This window comes from Bombina bombina, chromosome 3, assembly GCF_027579735.1.
Source record: "Bombina bombina isolate aBomBom1 chromosome 3, aBomBom1.pri, whole genome shotgun sequence".
Taxonomy (NCBI): domain Eukaryota; kingdom Metazoa; phylum Chordata; class Amphibia; order Anura; family Bombinatoridae; genus Bombina; species Bombina bombina.
Window position 1 is genome coordinate 1,141,999,972 of NC_069501.1, and position 26,796 is coordinate 1,142,026,767.

General features: G+C 40.9%; 1 protein-coding gene across 5 annotated transcripts in view; it reads right to left on the reverse strand.

Annotated features, from left to right (window-relative positions):
* ZMYM2 (zinc finger MYM-type containing 2) overlaps positions 1 to 26,796 on the reverse strand; it is a 409,791-nt gene that overhangs the window by 316,070 nt on the left and 66,925 nt on the right. For all 5 annotated transcript variants that reach the window (XM_053708531.1, XM_053708528.1, XM_053708530.1 and 2 more), the window contains one exon: positions 7,352 to 7,514. In XM_053708531.1, the coding sequence (XP_053564506.1) occupies positions 7,352 to 7,514 (163 nt within the window). The remainder of the gene's footprint in view (positions 1 to 7,351; positions 7,515 to 26,796) is intronic.

Below are 26,796 nucleotides of genomic sequence, written 5' to 3' on the forward strand. Positions count from 1 at the left end.
GAAAGCCACCATAGAAGAGAATCTCTGGTCTCTTGATCCAGATTTAGTAGAGGGGACAAATCTGAGTAATCCCCATTCCACTGACTTAGCATGCACAATTGCAGTGGTCTGAGATGCAGGCGCGCAAATGGTACTATGTCCATTGCCGCTACCATTAAGCCGATTACTTCCATGCACTGAGCTACTGACGGGTGTGGAATGGAATGAAGGGCACGGCAAGCATTTAGAAGTTTTGATAACCTGGCCTCCGTCAGGTAAATTTTCATCTCTACAGAATCTATAAGAGTCCCTAGGAAGGAAACCCTTGTGAGTGGTAATAGAGAACTCTTTTCCACGTTCACCTTCCACCCATGCGACCTCAGAAATGCCAGAACTATCTCTGTATGAGACTTGGCAGTTTGAAAACTTGACGCTTGTATCAGGATGTCGTCTAGGTACGGAGCCACCGCTATGCCTCGCGGTCTTAGTACCGCCAGAAGTGAGCCCAGAACCTTTGTAAAGATTCTTGGAGCCGTAGCTAACCCGAAGGGAAGAGCTACAAACTGGTAATGCCTGTCTAGGAAGGCAAATCTTAGGTACCGATAATGATCCTTGTGAATCGGTATGTGAAGGTAGGCATCCTTTAAGTCCACAGTGGTCATGTACTGACCCTCTTGGATCATGGGTAGGATGGTTCGAATAGTTTCCATTTTGAATGATGGAACTCTTAGGAATTTGTTTAGGATTTTTAAGTCCAAGATTGGTCTGAAGGTTCCCTCTTTCTTGGGAACCACAAACAGATTTGAATAGAATCCTTGCCCGTGTTCCGTCCGCGGAACTGGGTGGATTACCCCCATTAGTAAGAGGTATTGTACACAGCGTAGAAACGCCTCTTTCTTTATTTGGTTTGCTGATAACCTTGAAAGATGAAATCTCCCTTGTGAAGGAGAAGCTTTGAAGTCCAGAAGATATCCCTGAGACATGATCTCCAACGCCCAGGGATCCTGGACATCTCTTGCCCAAGCCTGGGCGAAGAGAGAAAGTCTGCCCCCCACTAGATCCGTTTCCGGATAGGGGGCCCTCTCTTCATGCTGTCTTAGGGGCAGCAGCAGGTTTTCTGGCCTGCTTGCCCTTGTTCCAGGACTGGTTAGTTTTCCAGCCATGTCTGTAACGAGCAACAGCTCCTTCCTGTTTTGGAGCGGAGGAAGTTGATGCTGCTCCTGCCTTGAGGTTACGAAAGGCACGAAAATTAGACTGTTTGGCCTTTGATTTGGCCCTGTTCTGAGGCAGAGTATGGCCCTTACCTCCCGTAATGTCAGCGATAATTTCTTTCAAGCCGGGCCCGAATAAGGTCTGCCCTTTGAAAGGAATATTAAGCAATTTAGATTTAGAAGTCACGTCAGCTGACCAGGATTTAAGCCATAGCGCTCTGCGCACTTGGATGGCGAATCCGGAGTACTTAGCCGTAAGTTTGGTTAAATGTACGACGGCATCAGAAACAAATGCGTTAGCTAGCTTAAGTGCTTTAAGCTTGTTCATAATTTCATCCAATGGAGCTGTGCGAATGGCCTCTTCCAGAGACTCAAACCAGAATGCTGCCGCAGCAGTGACAGGCGCAATGCATGCAAGGGGCTGTAAGATAAAACCTTGTTGAACAAACATTTTCTTAAGGTAACCCTCTAATTTCTTATCCATTGGATCTGAAAAGGCACAACTATCCTCCACCGGGATAGTGGTACGCTTAGCTAAAGTAGAAACTGCTCCCTCCACCGGACCATCTGCCATAAGTCTTGTGTGGTGGCGTATATAGGAAACAGTTTCCTAAATATGGGAGGAGGGGAAAAAGGCACACCGGGTTTATCCCACTCCTTGCTAATAATCTCTGTAAGCCTTTTAGGTATAGGAAACACGTCAGTACACACCGGTACCGCATAGCATCTATCCAACCTACATAATTTTTCTGGAATTGCAACCGTGTTACAATCATTCAGAGCCGCTAATAACTCCCCTAGCAATATGCGGAGGTTCTCAAGCTTAAATTTAAAATTAGAAATCTCTGAATCCAGTCTCCCTGGATCAGATCCGTCACCCACAGAATGAAGCTCTTCGTCTTCATGTTCTGCAAATTGTGACGCAGTATCGGACATGGCTCTCACATCATCAGCGCGCTCTGTCCTTAACCCAGAGCTATCACGCTTGCCTCTTAATTCTGGCAATTTAGATAATACTTCTGTCATAACAGTAGCCATGTCTTGCAAAGTGATTTGTAAGGGCCTCCCTGATGTACTTGGCGCCACAAAATCACGCACCTCCTGAGCGGGAGGCGAAGGTACTGACACATGAGGAGAGTTAGTCGGCATAACTTCCCCCTCGATGTCTGGTGATAATTTCTTTACATGTAAAGACTGACTTTTATTTAAAGTTACATCAATGCATTTAGTACACAACTTTCTATGGGGCTCCACATTGGCCTTCATACATAGTGAACAAACATTCATCTGTGTCAGACATGTTTAAACAGACTAGCAATGAGACTAGCAAGCTTGGAAAATACTTTTCAAATAAATTTACAAGCAATATAAAAAACGCTACTGTGCCTTTAAGAAGCACAAAAAGCTGTCACAGTTGAAATAACAATGAACCAAATTAGTTATAGCAACCAAATTCACAGTAAATGTATTAAGTTAGCAAAGGATTGCACCCACCAGCAAATGGATGATTAACCCCTTAATACCCAAAAACGGATAACAATTTAATAATTAACGTTTTTATCACAGTCAAACACACTGTCACAGGTCTGCTTTGACTGATTACCTCCCTCAAAATGAATTTTGAAGACCCCTGAGCTCTCTAGAGACGTCCTGGATCATGGAGGATGAAGTAGGAAGATTGTGACTGAATTTTTACTGCGCAAAAAAGCGCTAAAATAGGCCCCTCCCACTCATATGACAACAGTGGGGAAGCTCAGTTAACTTTCTATGCAGAAACAAGTTAGCCATGTGGTAAAAATCATGCCCCAATAAGTTTTATCACCAAGTACCTCACAAAAAACGATTAACATGCCAGTAAACGTTTTGAACATACATTTTAAAAAAGTTATGAAGTGTTATTAATAAGCCTGCTACCAGTCGCTTTTACTGCAGTTAAGGCTCATACATTACTTCAGTATTAACAGTATTTTCTGAGTCAAATTCCATTCCCTAGAAAAATACTTCAGTGTACACACACTCATCAGCCTAATACCAGTCGCTACCACTGCATTTAAGGCTGAACTTACATTACATTGGTATCAGCAGTAATTTCTCAGTCAATTCCATTGCTTAGAAAAATAATTTACTGCACATACCTCGTTTGCAGGGGGGCCCTGCATGCTATTCCCCTTTTCTGAAGTTACCTCACTCCTCAGAATGTGCGAGAACAGCCAGTGGATCTTAGTTACGTCTGCTAAGATCATAGAAAACGCAGGCAGATTCTTCTTCTAATGCTGCCTGAGAAACAAACAGCACACTCCGGTGCCATTTAAAATAACAAACTTTTGATTGAAGAAATAAACTAAGTTTAAAAACACCACAGACCTCTCACAACGACCTATCTTTAGTTAGGTTGCAAGAGAATGACTGGATATGACATGTGAGGGGAGGAGCTATATAGCAGCTCTGCTTGGGTGATCCTCTTGCAACTTCCTGTTGGGGAAGAGATATAATCCCATAAGTAATGGATGACCCGTGGACTGACTACACTTAACAAGAGAAAAAAACATTTGAGTATGTGTGTAAAATAAATTAGATGGAACTCCAGTGTTTTCTGTATTGAATTTAAAAAGTAAATTAATATTTTCAAATGGTTTTACATAATGTTTCCAGTGCCGTAATTTGAGGGGGGGGGGGGGGTGATACTTCCTATGAGCCAAGATGACAAAAACCCAATTGTAAAACTTGTAGATGTATTAACCCCTTAATGACGCATGTCATACAGGGTATGTCTTACACAAACTGGTCTTTAAAGACCAGCGACGTACCCTGTACGTTGTCAGGGGTTTCAAGCGGCTGGAAGCAATCCTGATCGCTTCCAGACGCTTTCAAGGTATTGCAGTGATGCCTCGATATTGAGGCATCACTGCAATTCCTTTTTAGGCACACCAATGCAGAGAGCCACTCTTTGGCCCTCTCTGCATCGGCCAGTGATGGTGCCGATCACTGGTGGGTTGGAGCCATTTCAGGGAGGCGGGTGGGCGGCCCATCGCTGGGGAACTTACTTTCGGCCAGCAGTTGTCCATTTTTAAGTTATACCTATAAACTTTACATCAATCATCATTTAGCAATGTAGCCCAGTTTTCCAATATACTGTGTTTGCCAGTAAAATAACTTACTGTTCGCGCCACAGCCGTTTCAAAATGTCAGTTAAGTCCCTCCCCTTTTTAGTCAGTGACATCTGCATGTTCTTGTGATCTCTGTAACTGTTCTATCCTCCTCGTAACACGGCTTTTGCGCATGCGCCTATTGTACTGAAGCCGTTTACAAGGAGGAAAGTAAGCTGCAAGGAAGTCAAGTCTGTGCCTGAGCCTCCCTAGAGCCCTGCCCCTGTGCCACTGCTGTTATCAGTATACAGGTGGCCCTCGTTTTACGCCGGTTCAATTTGCGCCGTTTCAGAAATAACCTTTTTTTCAGTAATGTGACTGCTATTGAGAAGCTTTGGAAAGCAATGCACTAATTAAAATAGCCAGTAGGTGGAGCTGTCCGCTTGTTTTGCAGCAAAGTTATGCAACTTAAAGGGACATGCCACCCACATTTTTTCTTTTATGATTTAGAAAGAAAATGCAATGTTAAACATATTTCTAATTTACTTATATTAGTAATCTATATTATCTAATCTAATCTTGATATTCCTTGATGAAAAGCATATCTAGATATGCTCACTAGCTGATGATTGGTTGCTGCACATAGAAGCATCATGTGATTGGCTCACCATGTACATTGCTTTTTATTCAAATAAGGATATTTAAAAAATGAAGCATAATAAATTATCGAAGTAAATTGTAATTTTGTTTAAATTTCTATTCTCTATCTGTATCATGAAAGAAAGATTTTGGGTTTAGTGGCCCTTTAACAGCCTTAAATAGATCTGTGTATACAGATCAGACCAGATCTATCGAGCAAAATTTAGCAGGCACTTCCCTATTATCTTCCTGTCCAGCAGCTTCAGGTGAGGGTGCCTAACTTCTTATTAATCACTGCAGATTGAAATGCATAGAATAGGTGCAGAACCAATATTATCTAACATGCTAACAATGCAGAGAACTGATTGCAGAAAAATGCAAGTAAAAAAACGTTTTTGTTCATTAAACTTAGTTTGATGATGATGCAATCTGTTGTGTGATTATTTAAATTAGGTGATGTTTAGCAAATGTTTTTGTTCATTAAACTTGGTTTGATGATGATACAATCTATATTAGGTTTATAATGTTGTTTAGCATTTAAAGTCTTCATTTCAAAGCTTTAAAAATAATGTATTAGGTGTTACTTATGACAATTTTGAGAGGGGCCTGGAACCTAACTCCCTCACTTCCCACTGACTTACATTATAAACTGGGTTTCAATTTACAACGGTTTCGATTTACAACCATTCCTCCTGGAACCTAACCCCGGCGTAAATCGAGGGCTACCTGTATCCTGCTCCTGTATCACTACTTTTAGGCTTCTTTGCAGGTTACTATCCTCCTCGTAACTGGCTTCAGTACAATAGGCGCATTGTGCATGCGCAAAAGTCGGTTACAAAGAGGATAGAACAGTTACAAAGATAACAAGAACATGCCAATGTCACGGACGACGAAAAAGGGGAGGGGCTTAACTGACATTTTGAAAGGGCTGCGGCACGAACAGCAAGTTATTTTACTGGCAAACACAGTTTATTGGAAAACTGGGCTACATTGCTAAATGAGGATTGATGTAAAGTTTATAGGTATAACTTAAAATGGTTTTTGGTTTGACTGTCCCTTTAAGATGGCGGGAACAATTGTGGGGGAGGGAAGAGCTGTTTGGGAGGGATCAGGGGGTGGGATGTGTCAGGTGGGAGGCTGATCTTTACACTAAAGCTAAAAATAAACCCTACAGGCTCCCTACAAGCTAGCTAATTAACTGTCACTGCTGGGCATAATACAAGTTTGGTGCGCAGCGGCATTTAGCAGGCTTCTAATTACCAAAAAGCAATGCCAAAGCCATATAAAAGTGCCATTTCTGAACAAATGGGATCCCAGAGAAGCCTTTACAACCATTTGTGCCATAATTGCACAAGCTGTTTGTTAATAATTTCAGTGAGAAACCCAAAGTTAGTGAAAAAGTTAGTGAAAAAGTGAACAATTTTTTTTATTTGATCGCATTTGGCGGTGAAATGGTGGCGTGAAATATACCAAAATTGGCCTAGATCAATATTTTGGGTTGTCTACTAAAAAAAATATATATACACATGTCAAGGTATATTCAGGGATTCCTGACAGATATCAGTGTTCCAATGTAACTATCGCTAATTTTGAAAGAAAAAAATAATAAAAATGGTTTGGAAATAGCAAAGTGCTACTTGTATTTATTGCCCTATAACTTACAAAAATAGCATACAACATGTAAACATTGGGTATTTCTAAACTCAGGACAAAATTTAGAAACTATTTAGCATGGGTGTTTTTTGGAGGTCAAAGTTAGAAAAAGTGTGTTTTTTTTCATCATATTTTATAATTTAGTTATGGTAAATTATGAGATATGATGAAAATAATGGTATCTTTAGAAAGTCCATTTAATGGCGAGAAAAACGGTATATAAAATATGTGTGGGTACAGTAAATGAGTAAGAGGAAAATTGCAGCTAAACACAAACACCACAGAAATGTAAAAATAGCCCTGGTCCTTAAGGGAAAGAAATTGAAAAATGTCCTTGTCCTTAAGCAGTTAACGCACCTAACCACAGCTAAGTTATATTCAAAATATATTATTCACTCACAACAAAGAATGAGGGGTAACTGCCCTATAGAATGCAATACGTATTAAATAGCAGTGTTTGTTATTTCAAATCTGGGTGTCAAAATAAGGTTTTAAAGATGTGTTTTATTTCCCCCTCCCTCGACAACCAACACATTTTAATGCAATGTTATGTGCAGCCATTCAAAACACACAAAATTAGCAATTCAATATTTTGTTAAATTTCTTTCGTTTGATACTTTCTATAATAGGTCACTGGATATACAACTTAAACCTCTTCAGTCTAAAATCCCAATTTTTCATTGCTATCAATGGTCTAAAATAACATGTTTAGTTCAATTGTAAAACACATTGTTAAAAAAAAAAAAAAAAAAAAAAAAAAAAATGTTTGATAAATGGCCATACCTCTGTAAGTTTGCCACAGATTGTGCATCTCGATTTGTTTTGGTTCTTGGCAGAATTTTGCTTGTCTTCATAGACTGACAAACAATATGTACTACAAAACTCCTGAAAGGATTCACTTGAATCAACTTGCGCAACAATGGTACCTTTCATTGTTGTAATATCTCTGGGGGGGAAAATAGTCGCATCAATATCACAGTTCATAAAAAAAAAGAAAAATACAAAATCAGTCTGGCATTCAATGAGCAGTGTAGATTATGTTCTTTAATTTTAGAGTTGCACCATAAACAGCATTTTAGTGTTGGAACAGAGTACTTACTAACCACTGCATTAAAGGACCAGTCAACACATTAAATTTGCATAATCAACAAATGCAAGATAACAAGACAATGCAATAGCACTTAGTCTGAACTTCAAATCGGTAGTAGATTTTGATATAGCAAATTTCAAAGTTATGTATATTTCCACACCCCTTGTGCCACGTGATAGCAATCAGCCAATCACAAATGCATATACGTATAGTCTGTGAATTCTTGCACATGCTCAGTAGGATCTGCTGACTCAAAAATGTATATATATAAAAGACTGTGCACATTTTTTTTAATGGAAGTAAATTGGAAAGTTGTTTAAAATTACATGCTGTATCTGAATCATGAAAATTTAATTTAACCTGAGTGTCCCTTTAACCTCCATGTTAGCATTCCTAGCACAAAACAGTAAAAAGATAAGAAGCCAGTGAACTTATAATCTCGCATGAACATTAATGACATAGAATTAGTTACCCTCTGTTAATGACTGAGATTCCTTATAAACATGATGGCTTTAAGGCGCATTATCAACAAAGTCTTCCATTGCTGGGTTAGATCTGTTAACACTACTGTCCTAGTGAAATCTGTTGCCTGCTTCCCTGGCAGAGGATTGCTATAATGCACAGATAATACATTTGACACTGCAAATCCATCTGCCTCTGTGTAATACATTTAGGGCTAGATTTATGAAGCCCCTATGGCACCAAGTTCTCACTAGAACTTGCTCGCCGTGATTTATCAAGCAGCGGTCACAAGACCGCTGCTTCCCTAAGCTGTTCGCCACCTCTAAACTGGCGAAATTCAATCTCCTCGGTCGAGTCCGACCGAGGAGATTGACAGCTCCTGCCCGCGCGTGATTGGCTGTGCGCGGGCAGGGGGCGGGATTGCACGCGAGGGCAAAATTGCGCTTGTGTGCAATGCCAAATACCTGCAGGTAATTTCGCCCCGCCACAGGTGAGCTGAGGCGTACAGGGGCGCGTATACGCGCCACTGTACGCCACATCTATAATAAATCTATCCCTAAGCCACCAAACAGCAAGCACTACTTAGGTGCTGAATCAAAAGATGGGCCAGCTCCTAAGCTTACGTTCCTGCTTTTTCAAATAGATATACCAAGAGAACGAAGAAAAATTGATAGGAGTAAATTAGGAAGTTGCTTAAAATTTAATGCTCTATCTGAATTGTGAAAGAAAAAAAATTTGGGTTCAGTATCCCTTTAAAAGGGACATTATAGGGGGGGCGGAGCCAAGCAGCGCACAGCAATGGTTGTGTGAGATCAGAGCTCCGGAGTATGATACACTAAAAAGGTGGTTAATGCCCTGAGGTGGAACGACAAAAGGCAAGCACATTACAGAATAAGCGACAGAGAAATGTCCTGGCTGTTTTTCTGAAAGCTCCGGTCACCGCAACTACATGCAGCAACTTTTGAGCCTAAAAGGAGTTGGGAGCAAATGCAGCGGGCGCCATTTTGGTTGCGCCACGCAGCATCTGAGAGGAGTACAGATGGACTTGTAGCTGATGTATGCTGAAGGGTGAGCATTATTGAGGCAAAGGTGGCAGCAGAATTGACACTGTTTGGCACTGGTGATAGTAACTCAGTTGTGGGGAAATGAAGGAATAACAGATAGAGAGCTATAAAGGCTGCGGCGCAATACAAGCAAGACGCACTACATTTATAAACGCACATGGCTGCTACGGAGGTGAATATGCAATACAGGTCTTGCCCTAATATGTTGAATACATGAATGCCTGATACCCCAAGCGGTAGTTATATTGAATGTGGTCAATTTGAGCAAGTCCCTGGAGGATTGTATACTTAGAATAGCAGATCCCTCTTGCAAAGCTGGTAATACTGTGAATTCACAGGCACACATCAAGCTTTAGCTTCAAATACTCACTGAGTACTTGTCCCATCTTCCACCCAGTAAAGGTAACACTTACATTGAAGACTGCCGAGATAAAACACAAAGCACTTTCTACATATTATCGCTAATCACAGGACTGTGCAGAGATCTGGGTAGACAGCAGCTACTCTTAAACTTAAGATGTCTTCCAGAAGAGTTCAGAAACCTGAGAAAAGTAGTAAAATAACTTCCATGGATACATTCCTGAGATCCAATATACCTAGCAAACAAATAGAAACTACAACTATGGAGACAGAGGGTGACTCTGATATGGACCCTGAGCACTGTAAATCTCTAGATGCCCAGACACCCGCAACTAAGGCTGATTTAACCCTGTTAGTTTCGAAACAAGACATCGCAACAAATTTTGAGAAACTGTGGGACAAAATTGATGGTCTCCACGCCACAGTAACCAGCATTTTATCAGACATTAAAAATGATATACTAGAAATTGGAAACAGGGTAGACGCTTTGGAGAACGATAGAGGAGATTTAGAAGAGAATGTCTGTGTTATGTCACAAACGGTTGCCTTCCAGCAACAACAAATAGCTGATCTTCAGGACAAGATGGAAGATGTTGAAAATCGCAACAGAAGATCGAATCTACGAATAAAGGGCATACCAGAATCCATCAATGCACCAGACCTTCTCCCTTATCTACAGGGTCTTTTTAAAGCTATTACAATGGCTACAGATGACACGGACTATCACATTGAGAGAGCCCACAGAGCACTCCGGGCTAGGCCAAAAAGAGATATGCCACCAAGAGATGTGATCATCAAATTCCTCAAATTTATTGATAAGGAAAAAATCTTAAACGCATCTCGCAAGAATCCCACGTTCAAATACCAAGGGAATGTAGTACAGTTTTTCCAAGACCTGTGTGTGAGAACACTACAGCGACGGGGGAGATTAAGGCCATTAACATCACTGCTCAGAAAACATCAAATTCCCTACCGCTGGGGCTTTCCTTTTGCCCTTAACATACTCAAGGATGGCAAGGTGACCACGATTAGGACAACCCACAAGATACCTGAGGTTTGCAGAAGCTTTGGTATAGAAACACCGGACACCCCATCTGATCCTGACCCCGAGGAGAAAACGGGGACACAAGCACTAACGCAGACAAACAAGAAATCCACTTGGACAAAAGTTAATAACAAGAGATTTAGACCCTGATCTCACCTTTGAACTATAATTGCCTCAAGATATATCGAATGCGAGCGACTGGTAAGACTCCCTCCCAGACTTTGCCTCGGCAGTGTCATGGAGGCTACATGTTACATAGATAAATTATGATAGCCAAGGGTATGAGACTGTTAACATAAAGGTTACAAGTATGGGCTAAATCTTATCTGGTATACCATACCGCCTATAGAAAACTGAGATAATGTTATGAGAAACGTAGTATCATCTCCTACCAGTTATGTTAATGCTTAATATACACTTCATGTTATGTATTTTTTGTTGTTTTTTCTGTTCCGTTCTACAGGGAAAATCAAAGTTATTTATGCTATTCAAATGTATTGAACTATGCCAGTCTCGCTTCACGCAAGGTAATAACCACACCCAGAGTTTCACTAGAGATGGAGATCAGGAGTTTGTTGTTGGGGTCTTACAGGATGGTAAGAATTGTGATATACTAAAGCAATCAGGTAGAGAGGGAGAGCTTATGAGTCAGGACTGGTTGTATGATTGGGGTGATACATTATCATGACTACATCACGAGACTTTCCTGGAGTTAGTTTGATATCTCACAATGTGAGAGGTCTCAACTCAGATATAAAGAGGAAGACTGCACCGACACAATACAAGAGGCTTAAAGCCAATATTTTGTTTTTACAGGAGACCCACTTTTTGAATACACAGATTCCTAAGTACTGGTCCAGAGAATATACACAACACTTCCATGCTACTTCTGACACTAAGACTAAGGGAGTATCTATTTTGATTCACTCATCTTTAAACTTTGAGCATAGGGACACAGTGAAAGACAAAGAAGGTCGATATATCTTGGTAAGGGGCAACATACAGGGTACAGAAATAGTACTATGCAATATCTATGCGCCAAATGAGCAGCAGGAACCATTTTTTAGACATATATCTAACTTACTAACCAACTGGTCTAGATCGAGAATAATATTAGCAGGAGATTTCAATATAGATCTGGCAGCGTTAAGGAAGTTTACGACAGGAAATATATCAAAGAAAAAATCAAGACAAAAAGCAATAGCTGCAAAAATTGACGACTTACTTTCACCGCATGGGCTACAAGATAGCTGGGTCACACTATACGGGGACACAGCGGACACATACTATTCCTCAGCACACAAATGCTACACGAAAATTGATTATATCTTCACTAGCCAAATAATGCAGCCCACATTACGCAAGGCAAATATACATACATGTGTTTGGTCGGACCATTCCATTACACAACTATTTTTCGGTTCCATTGTGGACCCAGGTAGGACTAGAACATGGACGTTTGACCCGACCTGTCTAAAATACCCCAACACTAAAGACAAGCTTTTAAAAGCAATGAGTGACTACTGGAGAATCAATACTGATTCTACTGTGAACCCGATCTCGGTTTGGGCAGCGCACAAATCGGTGTTTCGAGGACTGTTAATCAAAGAAAAAGCCATACACAAGAAAGAGACCGACAATAGATACTTGAGGTTACAGCGGGATATTGACTCTTTAGAAAAGGAGCACAAACGGACAATTCACGACTCATTTTACAGACCCTGACACAGAAAAAAACAGATTTGCTTGCATTATTAAATAATAACTCTATTAGGACAGCCCAAAGGCTTAAAGCCAACTATTTCATATATGCAAACAAGCCTGACAGGTATTTAGCCAAAAAAATTAGAGATGAATATCAGTCAGTATCTATTCCGAGTATTCAGACAGGAACAGGGAGTATTACATCTCATCCACAAGAAATTGTGGACACGTTTGCAGAGTACTATAGAAACCTGTATGATGGGGAGAAGGTCCAACATAATACCCAAACACAAAGTGTGCTTGAAAATTTCTTAGATTTAGCAAACCTTCCACACTTGACTACAGAAGACCAAGACAAATTAAATGCAGAAATCACACAAGCTGAAGTGGTGACAGCTATAAAAGAGCTCAAACCAGGCAAGGCCCCGGGTCCTGACGGATTACCAGGGGAATATTATAGACTCTTCAGACAGATCCTGATCCCACATATAGTTAAATTTGCCAACCATATTCTAGAAGGCCAGCCCATATCTGCTGACCTCTTACAAGCCAAAATCATTGTAATACCAAAAAAGGGTAGAAACGCTACACTGTATTCAAGTTACAGACCCATATCTCTAATAAACCAAGATATGAAAATTGTTACTAAAATCCTGGCTAACCGCTTGAAACATATTCTGCCCTCTATTGTGCACCCGGACCAGGTAGGGTTCATAAAAAATAGAGGCACCAGACAATATTAGACGAATGATTACGGGTATGGATTATTTGTACCATGAGCGAACGCCTTCTCTGGTCCTATCCTTGGATGCGGAGAAGGCGTTCGATAGGGTGGACTGGGCGTATATGGATACAGTTTTGACAAGGATGGGGTTCACTGGGTCATTCATGACAGCACTGAGAGGTTTATACTCAACACCTACAGCGTATATCAGAGCTATTGGACATCAGTCCAACACTTTTAATATTCTTAATGGCACCAGGCAAGGCTGCCCCCTGTCGCCCCTTCTTTTTGTGATATGTATCGAACCACTAGCTGCAAACATAAGAAACTCCCCAGACATCTCAGGCATGCAAATACAACATTTTCAGCATAAGATCACCTTGTTCGCAGATGATGTATTGTTAACAGTCACCAAGCCACTCATTTCACTTCCCAACATATATAAAATTATACAACAGTTCTCCTCCGTTTCAGGATATAAAATAAACTTAGACAAATGTGAGGCGCTCTCAATAGGTCTACCAAAACACACTATCAAACTGATAGAAACAAACTTCGACTTTAAATGGGTGAAAGATGACAAAGTATTTGGGGATTAGACTAACGGCACAATCTACCCAATTATATAGAGCTAATTATATACCTATGTTTAAATCAATCAGATCTGATCTGCAGAAGTGGAAGAAGCATAACTTCTCTTGGTATGGGAGACTCTCGTCGATTAAGATGAACATTCTCCCAAGAATCCTATACTTATTTCGCTCCTTACCTGTAAAGATAGATAAATCTGACTTGAAGGCCCTTCAGACAGACTTACATAGATTCCTCAGAGGATCTAGACATGCGAGGATATCTCGAGATACTCTCCCCAGACATCGTCAGTTGGGAGGGGTGGGACTTCCTAACTTGATGGATTATTACTCAGCAGCTAGACTAGCCCAAAACTCTCTCTTAGGGAGGAAACAGGAGGACGTAGTATGGCCCCAGTTAGAGGCTCTCATTGGGGGTTATGACGGCCCGGACGATATATTATGGGGTAAAGAAACTAGAGGGAGACCCGGGGGCTACCAAAACCCGATCACTAAAATAGCTATCAAGCAGCTAGCAATAACCAATAGAAATGGAACACTATTACCGACTAATTCTTTAATAAGACCATTGAAGTATATAATTTCAGGAGAATTACATAAACTGATAGACAAGTGGGCACACAAGGACCTATACCGGATAGCAGCCTTTTTAATTAATAGGAAGATTTTGACTTACAATCAACTACAGGACAAACTTAGACCTATGCATCTGCAGTGGTTTGTATATCTACAGATAGCCTCAGCTCTCACGCTATATAACAGGACGGGGAGGGAGGCCAAGACCAAAAACATTTTTGAGAAACTGTGCAGTGCAGAAAATAGACAGAAAAGTGCGGTGTCCCACTTATATTTATTCATACAAGAAACACACACAATTTCAACGCCACAAACTGCCCTCCACTGGGAAGCGGACTTGGGTGAAACATATGACCTAAAGACTTGGAACCAGATTTTTCTAAATTCCAGTAGGGGCTTGCTGGGAGCGGACCTAAGGGAGAATAACATCAAGACAACATTTCGTTGGTATTTAACCCCTTTAAAAACAGCACATATGGTGAAGGGAGGTTCCAGGCAGTGCTATAGAGGTTGCACACAACTAGGTACATATTTTCATATGTGGTGGGAATGCCCGGAGGTACGAAATGTATGGCTCGACCTATCTAAGATGATAACCACTATATTAGAGGAACAGGTAACACTGACGCCCATGCAGGCCTTGCTGAATGGTGAGGATCCAAGATTCAATGCACCTATAAATAAATTCATTAGAATTGTATGTACAGTGACTCGTATATCAATAGCAAAATATTGGAAGGTGGGAATTCCGGAGAGAATGGAAGTGCTGGGGAGGATTAGAAGTATGTTTGGTTTATGCGAGACTGCAGCATACATACAAGACGAGGTGGAATCTTTCAATAGAGTCTGGTTTTACTGGATCCTTAATGAAAAACATGTATAGGATAAGCTACCATGCAAGGGAGAAAGAAACAGTAGTTTGAGAGCAGCAGTAGATACTGCAGATGAGAGTACTTGGTGGGCTCTGTGGATGTTTAAGACGTGGAGATTACGTAAGAAATGTTTATTGATAATACAACAAATTAAATGGTGAAGCGAACTGGCATAATGGTTATATAGGATATTCATGTTAATTGTTAAACATTGTTAGATCTTTAAATTTGTAACAATTGGACTCATGTTTTTACTGGAGCTTCAACTTGTAACACAAAGTGAAGACTGGTTAAAGAAAATGTTGATATGAAAAATGCAGTACAATGTTGAGAAATGTGAAATAGATGCTTTACAGTTGTGACTTATTTATTGTATCTGCTATTGATATAGACTGTGTATTGTACCGATTGTTCAATAAAAAAAATATTTAAATCTAAAAGGGACATTATACACTCATTTTATTTCATGTAATTGGCAAGAGTCCATGAGCTAGTGATGTACGGGATATACAATCCTACCAGGAGGGGCAACGTTTCCCAAACCTCAAAATGCCTATAAATACACCCCTCACCACACCCACAATTCATTTTTAAAAACTTTGCCTCCAATGGAGGTGGTGCAGTAAGTTTGTGCTAAGATTTCTACGTTGACATGCGCTTCTCAGCATTTTGAAGCCCGATTCCTCTGAGTACAGTGAATGTCAGAGGGATGTGAAGGGAGTATCACCTATTGAATGCAATGGTTTTCCTCGCGGGAGATCTATTTCATAGGTTCTCTGTTATCAGTCATAGAGATTCGTATCCTACCTCCCTTTTCAGATCGACGATATACTCTCATATTCCATTACCTCTACTGATAACCGTTTCAGTACTGGTTTGGCTATCTGCTTTATGTGGATGGGTGTCTTTTGGTAAGTATGTTTTCATTACTTAAGGCACTCTCAGCTTTGGTTTGGCACTTTATGTATTTATATAAAGTTCTAAATATATGTATTGTACTTATATTTGCCATGATTCAGGTTTTCAGTATATTTCCTTTTGCAGACTGTCAGTTTCATATATGGGAAATGCATTTTTTAGGAAAAATGTATTTCTTACCTGGGGTATAGTCTTTTTTCAATTGACTGTCATTTTAAATTCGCGGGCAGAATTAGGCTTGCGAGGGCGCAAAATGCCAAAGTATATTGAGAGAGATTTTTTGGCGCGAAGTTACGTTCGATGACGCAAATTCGTCACTTCCGGCATCTTAGTTGAGGCCGAGTCCTTTCACAAGGTTGCGTCTTTAATGACGCAAGGGTGTCATTTCCGGATGATGTTAGCGTAAAAAAAAAAAATTCTGTTTGTGTTGTGCGTCATACTAATATTTTCATCGTTTAAAACCCTTTTCCTATATGCCTCTTGCCTTTTTTCTCTATCAGAAGGCAATGCTGTTTTTTTCCCATTCCTGAAACTGCCATATAAGGAAATTGATAATTTTGCTTTATATGTAGTTTTTTTCTCTTACATTTGCAAGATGTCTCAATCTGATCCTGTCTCAGAAATCACTGTTGGAACCCTGCTGCCGGATAACAGTTCTACCAAAGCTAAGTGCATTTGTTGTAAACTTGTGGAGGTTATATCTCCAGCTGTGATTTGTAATAGTTGTCATGATAAACATTTACATGCAGATAATGTGTCCATCAGTAATAGTACATTGCATGTTGCTGTTCCTTCAACATCTAATGTACAATATATACCTGTGAATTTAAAATAATTTATTGCTGATTCTATTCAGAAGGCTTTGTCTGCCATCCCGCCTTCTAATAAACATAAAAGGTCTTTTAAAACTTCTCATAAAGTTGATGAAATTTTAAATGACCGACAACATACTGAATTATCCTCCTCTGATGAGGATCTATTTGATTCAGAAGATCCCTCCTCAGATATTGACACTGACAAATCTACTTATTTGTTTAAAATAGAGTATATTCGTTCTTTGTTAAAAGTGTTAATTACTTTGGATATTGAGGAAGCTAGTCATCTTGACATCAAGACTAGTAAACGTTTAAATGCGGTTTTTAAACCTCCTGTGGTTACTCCAGGGGTTTTTCCTACTCCTGATGCTATTTGTGATATGATTTCTAAGGAATGGAATAGGCTTGGTACTTTTTTAAAACCTTGAAGGAGGAATAAAAGAATTGTATCCTTTGAAAGCAGTTCCATTGGAGTTTTGGGAAAAGATCCCCAAAGTTGAAGGGGCTCTCTCTACTCTTGCTAAACATACTACTATTTCTATGGACGACAGTACTTCTTTTAAAGATCCTTTAGATAGGATTTCCTTAGATAAGATTCCATTTTCCTATTTATATTTGGGTCATCTTCTCAAGCCTGCAATTTCTTTGGCTGATGTTGCAGCTGCATCAACTTTTTGGTTGGAAAATTTAGCGCAAAAAGATTTGGATTCTGATTTGTACAGCATTGTTTGCTTGCTTCAACATGCTTTTCATTTTATTTGTGATGCCATTTTTTATATCATCAAAATCGATGTTAAATCTATGTCTTTAGCTATTTTAGCTAGAAGAGCTTTGTGGCTTAAATCTTGGAATGCTGGCATGACTTCTAAGTCCAGATTGCTATCTCTTTCTTTCCAAGGTAATAAGTTATTTGGTTCTAAGTTGGATTCAATTATTTCAAATGTCACTGGGGGGGGGGGGGGGAAGGGTGTTTTTTTGCCTCAGGATAAAAGACCTAAGGGTAAATCTAAAGCTTCTAACCGTTTTCGCTCCTTTCGACAAAATAAGGAACAGAAACCAAATCCTTCCCCCAAAGAGTCTGGTTCCAGTTGGAAACCTTCAAATTGGAATAAATCCAAGCCATTTAAGAAACCAAAGCCAGCCCCCAAGTCCACATGAAGGTGCGGCCCTCATTCCAGCTCAGCTGGTAGGGGGTAGATTAAGATTTTTCAAGGATGTTTGGACAAATTCTGTCCAAAATCAATGGATTCTGAGTATTGTCTCTCAGGGGTACCGAATAGGATTCAGAATAAGACCCTGTGAGAAGATATTTTCTCTTGCGCATCCCAGCAAATCCAGTAAAGGCTCAGGCTTTCCTGAAGTGTGTTTCAGACCTAGAGTTTTCAGGGGTAATCATACCAGTTCCGTTTCAGGAACAAGGTCTGGGGTTTTATTGAAATCTATTGTCCCAAAGAAAGAAAATTCATTCAGACCAGTTCTGGATCTGAAAATTTTGAATCATTATGTATAAGTAGAGTACCAACTTTCAAAATGGTGACTATAAGGACTATTCTGCCTTTTGTTCAGCAAGGACATTATACGTCTACAATAGACTTGCAGGATGCATACCTTCATATTCCGATTCATCCAGATCATTATCAGTTTCTGAGATTCTCTTTTCTAGACAAGCATTACCAATTTGTCCCTCTTTTGGCCTAGCGGCAGCTCCAAGAATCTTTTCAAAAGGTTCTCGCTGCCCTTCTCTCTGTAATCAAAGCTGGGTATTGCAGTGTTTCCTTATTTGGACGATATCTTGGTACTAGCTCAGTCTTTACGTTCTGCAGAATCTCACATGAATCAACTAGTGTTTCATCGAAAACATGGTTGGAGGATCAATTTACCAAAAAGTTCTTTGATTCCTCAGACAAGGGTTACCTTTTTAGGTTTCCAGATAGATTCAGTGTCCATGACTCGGTCTCTAACAGACATTTAAAATTGGTTGCAGCCTGTCGGAACCTTCAGTCTCAGTCATTCCCTTCAGTAGCTATGTGCATGGAAGTTTTAGGTCTCATGACTGCAGCATCGGATGGTATTCCCTTTGCTCGTTTTCATATGTGACCTCTCCAGAGCTTTGTATGCTGAACCAATGGTGAAGGGATTATACAAGGATATCACTTAATTAATATCCTTAAATCCCAATGTTAGACTATCTCTGACTTGGTGGTTAGATCACCATCGTAGAGTTCTAGTGGCCTCTTTTGTTCGTCCAACCTGGACTGTGAATGTGGTTACAAAAGATTGGGGGTCTTTCAGGTTGGTGATCTGTCTGGGGATCTCTGACAGCACAAGGGGTTTGGAAATCTCAAGAGGCGAAGTTACAAATCAATATTTTGGAACTGTGCGATTTTCAGGGCTCTTCAGATTTGGCCTCTGTTGAAGGGAGAACTGTTCATTTGTTTTCAGAAAGACAATATCACAACTGTGGCATGTGTCAATCATCAGGGTGGGACTTACAGTCCCCAAGCTATGAAAGTAGTATCTCTGTTACTTGCTTGGGCAGAATCCAGCGCCTGTCTAATTTCTGTGGTTCATATCCCAGGTATAGACAGACAATTGGGAAGTGGATTATCTCAGCCGTCAGACTTTACATCCGGGGGAGTGGTCCCTCCATCCAGATGCGTTCTCAGGTTGTTCAGATGTGGGATCTTCCAGAAAAAGATCTGATGGCTTCTCACCTAAACAAGAAACTTCCCAGGTACCTGTCCAGGTATCCTCAGGCGAAAGCAGTGGATGCGTCGACACTTCCTTGGTGTTATCAACCTGCTTATATTTTCCCACCTTTAGTAGTTCTTCCAAGAGTGATCTCCAAAATCATCTTAGAACAATCGTTTGTGCTGCTGGTGGCTCCAGCATGGCCTCACAGGTTTTGCTATGCAGATCTTGTTCGGGTGTCCAGTTGCCAACCTTGGCCACTTACATTAAGGCCGGACCTATCTCAAGGTCCGTTTTTCCATCAGGATCTCAAATCATTCAATTTGAAGGTATGGAAATTGAACGATTTGTCCTTAGAGGTTTCTCTGACCCTGTGATTAATACTATGTTGCAGGCTCGTAAATCTGTTTCTAGAAAGTCTTACATTTCATGGTGTTCCTCTCAAATTCTCTTTTTTAGAATTTTACAGTTTCTTCAGGATGGTTTGGATAAGGGTTTGTCTGCAAGTTCCTTGAAGGGACAAATCTCTGCTCTTTCTGTTTTATTTCACAGAAAGATTGCCAAGCTTCCTGATATTTACCGTTTTGTTCAGGCTTTAGTTTGTATTAAGCTTGTCATTAAATCAATTTCTCCTCCTTGGAGTTGGTTTTGAAGGCTTTACAGGCTCCTCCATTTGAGCCTATACATTCTTTGGACATTAAAACTACTTTCTTGGAAAGTGTTCCTTTTGGCCATCTCTTCTGCTGGAAGAGTTTCTGAACTATCTGCTCTCTCTTGTGAATCTCCTTTTCTGATTTTTCATCAGGATAAGGCAGTTTTGCGGACTTCATTTAAATTTTTACCTAAGGTTGTGAATTCTAACAACATTAATAGAGAAATTGTTGTGCCTTCCTTGTGTCCTAATCCTAAGAATTCTTTGGAGAGATCTTTACATTCTTTGGATGTGGTGAGAGTTCTTATGTTGAAGCTACTAAAGATTTCAGGAAGACTTCTAGTCTATTTGTTATCTTTTCTGGTCCTAAAGAAAGGTCAGAAGGCTTCTGCCGTTTCCTTGGCATTGTGGTTAAAGCTTTTGATTTATCAAGCTTATGAGGAGTCGGGTCAAGCCCGCCTCAGAGAATTACAGCTCATTCTACTAGATCATTTTCCACTTTGTGGGCTTTTAGGAATGAAGCTTCAGTTGATCAGATTTGCAAAGCAGCAACTTGGTCTTCTTTGCATACATTTACTAAATTCTACCGTTTTAATGTATTTGCTTCTTCGGAAGCAGTTTTTGGTAGAAAAGTTCTTCAGGCAGCTGTTTGATTCTTCTGCTTTTGATTTAAGTGTTTTTCTTTCATTTATAAGAATAAACTTATATTTTGGGTTGTGGATTAATTTTTTTCAGCGAAAAATGGCTGTTTTTATTTTTATCCCTCCCTCTCTAGTGACTCTTGCGTGGAGTTCCACACCTTGGGTATTGCTATCCCATACGTCACTAGCTCATGGACTCTTGCCAATTACATGAAATAAAACAATTTGTGTAATAATTTACCTGATAAATTCATTTCTTTCATATTGGCAAGAATCCATGAGGCCCACCCTTTTTATGGTGGTTATGATTTTTTTTGTATAAAGTACAACTATTTCCAAATTTCCTTTGTTGATGCTTTTTACTCCTTTATCACCCCACTACTTGGCTATTCTTTAAACTGAATTGTGGGTGTGATGAGGGGTGCATTTAAAGGCATTTTGAGGTTTGGGAAACTTTGCCCCTCCTGGTAGGATTGTATATCCCATACGTCACTAGCTCATGGACTCTTGCCAATATGAAAAAACATAATTTATGCTTACCTGATAAATTCCTTTCTTCTGTTGTGTGATCAGTCCACGGGTCATCATTACTTCTGGGATATAACTCCTCCCCAACAGGAAATGCAAGAGGATTCACCCAGCAGAGCTGCATATAGCTCCTCCCCTCTACGTCAGTCCCAGTCATTCGACCAAGAATCAACGAGAAAGGAGTAACCAAGGGTGAAGTGGTGACTGGAGTATAATTTAAAAAATATTTACCTGCCTTAAAAACAGGGCGGGCCGTGGACTGATCACACAACAGAAGAAAGGAATTTATCAGGTAAGCATAAATTATGTTTTCTTCTGTTATGTGTGATCAGTCCACGGGTCATCATTACTTCTGGGATACCAATACCAAAGCAAAAGTACACGGATGACGGGAGGGATAGGCAGGCTCATTATACAGAAGGAACCACTGCCTGAAGAACCTTTCTCCCAAAAATAGCCTCCGAAGAAGCAAAAGTGTCAAATTTGTAAAATTTGGAAAAAGTATGAAGCGAAGACCAAGTTGCAGCCTTGCAAATCTGTTCAACAGAGGCCTCATTCTTAAAGGCCCAAGTGGAAGCCACAGCTCTAGTGGAGTGAGCTGTAATTCTTTCAGGAGGCTGCTGTCCAGCAGTCTCATAGGCTAAACGTATTATGCTACGAAGCCAAAAAGAGAGAGAGGTAGCAGAAGCTTTTTGACCTCTCCTCTGTCCAGAATAAACGACAAACAGGGAAGAAGTTTGACGAAAATCTTTAGTTGCCTGCAAGTAGAACTTGAGGGCACGAACTACATCCAGATTGTGTAGAAGACGTTCCTTCTTTGAAGAAGGATTTGGACACAAGGATGGAACAACAATCTCTTGATTGATATTCCTGTTAGTGACTACCTTAGGTAAGAACCCAGGTTTAGTACGCAGAACTACCTTGTCTGAGTGAAAAATCAGATAAGGAGAATCACAATGTAATGCTGATAACTCAGAGACTCTTCGAGCCGAGGAAATAGCCATTAAAAACAGAACTTTCCAAGATAACAGCTTTATATCAATGGAATGAAGGGGTTCAAACGGAACACCCTGTAAAACGTTAAGAACTAAGTTTAAACTCCATGGTGGAGCAACAGCTTTAAACACAGGCTTGATCCTAGCTAAAGCCTGACAAAAGGCCTGGACGTCTGGATTTTCTGACAGACGCCTGTGTAACAAGATGGACAGAGCTGAAATCTGTCCCTTTAATGAACTAGCCGATAAACCCTTTTCTAAGCCTTCTTGTAGAAAGGACAATATCCTAGGGATCCTAACCTTACTCCAGGAGTAACGTTTGGATTCGCACCAGTATAGGTATTTACGCCATATTTTATGGTAAATCTTTCTGGTAACAGGCTTCCTAGCCTGTATTAGGGTATCAATAACCGACTCAGAAAAACCACGTTTTGATAAAATCAAGCGTTCAATTTCCAAGCAGTCAGCTTCAGAGAAGTTAGATTTTGATGTTTGAACGGACCCTGGATCAGAAGGTCCTGTCTTAGAGGTAGAGACCAAGGCGGACAGGATGACATGTCCACTAGATCTGCATACCAAGTCCTGCGTGGCCATGCAGGTGCTATTAGGATCACTGATGCTCTCTCCTGTTTGATTTTGGCAATCAATCGGGGAAGCAGCGGGAAGGGTGGAAACACATAAGCCATCCCGAAATTCCAAGGTGCTGTCAAAGCATCTATCAGAACCGCTCCCGGATCCCTGGATCTGGACCCGTAGTGAGGAAGTTTGGCGTTCTGGCGAGACGCCATGAGATCTATCTCTGGTTTGCCCCAACGTCGAAGTATTTGGGCAAAGACCTCCGGATGAAGTTCCCACTCCCCCGGATGAAAAGTCTGGCGACTCAAGAAATCCGCCTCCCAGTTCTCCACTCCCGGGATGTGGATTGCTGACAGGTGGCAAGAGTGAGACTCTGCCCAGCGAATTATCTTTGATACTTCCATCATTGCTAGGGAGCTTCTTGTCCCTCCCTGATGGTTGATGTAAGCTACAGTCGTGATATTGTCCGACTGAAACCTGATGAACCCCCGAGTTGTTAATTGGGGCCAAGCCAGAAGGGCATTGAGAACTGCTCTCAATTCCAGAATGTTTATTGGAAGGAGACTCTCCTCCTGATTCCATAATCCCTGAGCCTTCAGAGAATTCCAGACAGCGCCCCAACCTAGTAGGCTGGCGTCTGTTGTTACAATTGTCCAGTCTGGCCTGCTGAATGGCATCCCCCTGGACAGGTGTGGCCGATGAAGCCACCATAGAAGAGAATTTCTGGTCTCTTGATTCAGATTCATAGTAGGGGACAAATCTGAGTAATCCCCATTCCACTGACTTAGCATGCATAATTGCAGCGGTCTGAGGTGTAGGCGTGCAAAAGGTACTATGTCCATTGCCGCTACCATTAAGCCGATCACCTCCATGCATTGAGCTACTGACGGGTGTTGAATGGAATGAAGGACACGGCATGCATTTTGAAGTTTTGTTAACCTGTCTTCTGTCAGGTAAATCTTCATTTCTACAGAATCTATAAGAGTCCCCAAGAATGGAACTCTTGTGAGAGGAAAAAGAGAACTCTTCTTTTCGTTCACTTTCCATCCATGCGACCTTAGAAATGCCAGAACTAACTCTGTATGAGACTTGGCAGTTTGAAAGCTTGAAGCTTGTATTAGAATGTCGTCTAGGTACGGAGCTACCGAAATCCCTCGTGGTCTTAGTACCGCCAGAAGGGCCCCTAGAATCTTTGTGAAGATCCTTGGGGCCGTAGCCAATCCGAATGGAAGAGCTACAAACTGGTAGTGCCTGTCTAGGAAGGCAAACCGTAGATACCGGTGATGATCTTTGTGGATCGGTATGTGAAGGTAAGCATCTTTTAAATCCACTGTGGTCATGTACTGACCCTTTTGGATCATGGGCAAGATTGTCCGAATAGTTTCCATTTTGAACGATGGAACTCTTAGGAATTTGTTTAGAATCTTTAAATCTAAGATTGGCCTGAAAGTTCCCTCTTTTTTGGGAACCACAAACAGGTTTGAGTAGAACCCTTGTCCTTGTTCCGACCGCGGAACCGGATGGATCACTCCCATTAATAACAGATCTTGTACACAGCGTAGAAACGCTTCTTTCTTTATCTGGTTTGTTGACAACCTTGACAGATGAAATCTCCCTCTTGGGGGAGATAATTTGAAGTCTAGAAGGTATCCCTGAGATATGATCTCTAGCGCCCAGGGATCCTGAACATCTCTTGCCCAGGCCTGGGCGAAGAGAGAAAGTCTGCCCCCTACTAGATCCGGTCCCGGATCGGGGGCTCTCGGTTCATGCTGTCTTTGGGGCAGCAGCAGGTTTCCTGGCCTGTTTGCCCTTGTTCCAGGACTGGTTAGGCTTCCAGCCTTGCCTGTAACGAGCAACAGCTCCTTCCTGTTTTGGTGCAGTGGAGGTTGATGCTGCTCCTGTTTTGAAATTCCGAAAGGGACGAAAATTAGACTGTCTAGCCTTAGCTTTGGCTTTGTCTTGAGGTAGGGCGTGGCCCTTACCTCCTGTAATGTCAGCGATAATTTCTTTCAAACCGGGCCCAAATAAAGACTGCCCCTTGAAAGGTATATTAAGTAATTTGGACTTAGAAGTAACATCAGCTGACCAGGATTTTAGCCACAGCGCCCTACGTGCCTGTATGGCGAATCCTGAGTTCTTAGCCGTAAGTTTGGTTAAATGTACTACGGCCTCCGAAATGAATGAATTAGCTAGTTTAAGGACTCTAAGCCTGTCCATAATGTCGTCTAGCGTAGATGAACTAAGGTTCTCTTCCAGAGACTCAATCCAAAATGCTGCCGCAGCCGTAATCGGCGCGATACATGCAAGGGGTTGCAATATAAAACCTTGTTGAACAAACATTTTCTTAAGGTAACCCTCTAATTTTTTATCCATTGGATCTGAAAAAGCACAGCTATCCTCCACCGGGATAGTGGTACGCTTAGCTAAAGTAGAAACTGCTCCCTCCACCTTAGGGACCGTTTGCCATAAGTCCCGAGTGGTGGCGTCTATTGGAAACATCTTTCTAAATATTGGAGGGGGTGAGAACGGCACACCGGGTCTATCCCACTCCTTAGTAACAATTTCAGTTAATCTCTTAGGTATAGGAAAAACGTCAGTACTCGCCGGTACCGCAAAGTATTTATCCAACCTACACAGTTTCTCTGGTATTGCAACGGTGTTACAATCATTAAGAGCTGCTAAGACCTCCCCTAGTAATACACGGAGGTTCTCCAATTTAAATTTAAAATTTGAAATATCTGAATCCAATCTGTTTGGATCAGAACCGTCACCCACAGAATGAAGCTCTCCGTCCTCATGCTCTGCAAGCTGTGACGCAGTATCAGACATGGCCCTAGTATTGTCAGCGCACTCTGTTCTCACCCCAGAGTGATCACGCTTGCCTCTTAGTTCTGGTAATTTAGACAAAACTTCAGTCATAACAGTAGCCATATCATGTAATGTTATCTGTAATGGCCGCCCAGATGTACTAGGCGCCATAATATCACGCACCTCCCGGGCGGGAGATGCAGGTACTGCCGCGTGAGGCGAGTTAGTCGGCATAACTCTCCCCTCGCAGTTTGGTGAAATTTGTTCACATTGTACAGATTGACTTTTATTTAAAGTAGCATCAATACAGTTAGTACATAAATTTCTATTGGGCTCCACCTTGGCATTGGAACAAATGACACAGATATCTTCCTCTGAGTCAGACATGTTTAACACACTAGCAATAACTTGCAACCTGGTTATAATCTTTTTTAGCAAAAACGTACTGTGCCTCAAAGAGGTACTTAAACGATTAAATGACAGTTGAGATAATGAACTGAAAAACAGTTATAGCATCAACTTTAAAATAACACAACTTTTAGCAAAGGTTTGGTCCCATTAGTAAATAACAATAACTAAATTTGACATAAAAATTACAGAGTAACGTTTTTATTCACAGTCAATATAAAATTCTCACAGCTCTGCTGAGAGAATGTACCTCCCTTCAAAGAAGTTTGAAGACCCCTGAAATCTGTCAGAGATGAACTGGATCATGCAGGAAATATAATAGTAGCTGACTAGAAATTTTTGATGCGTAGCAAAGAGCGCCAAAAACGGCCCCTCCCTCTCACACACAGCAGTGAAGAGAAACGAAACTGTCACAATTTAAAGCAAACAACTGCCAAGTGGAAAATAATGCCCAAACATTTATTCACTCAGTACCTCAGCAATGTAAACGATTCTACATTCCAGCAAAAACGTTTAACATGATAAATACTTATTAAAAGGATTAGTGACCTTTAACAGAGTAGTTCCGGTGAAATACCATTCCCAGAATACTGAAGTGTATACATACATGTCATTATAACGGTATAGCAGGATTTTCTCATCAATTCCATTCAGAAAATAAAAACTGCTACATACCTCAATGCAGATTCATCTGCCCGCTGTCCCCTGA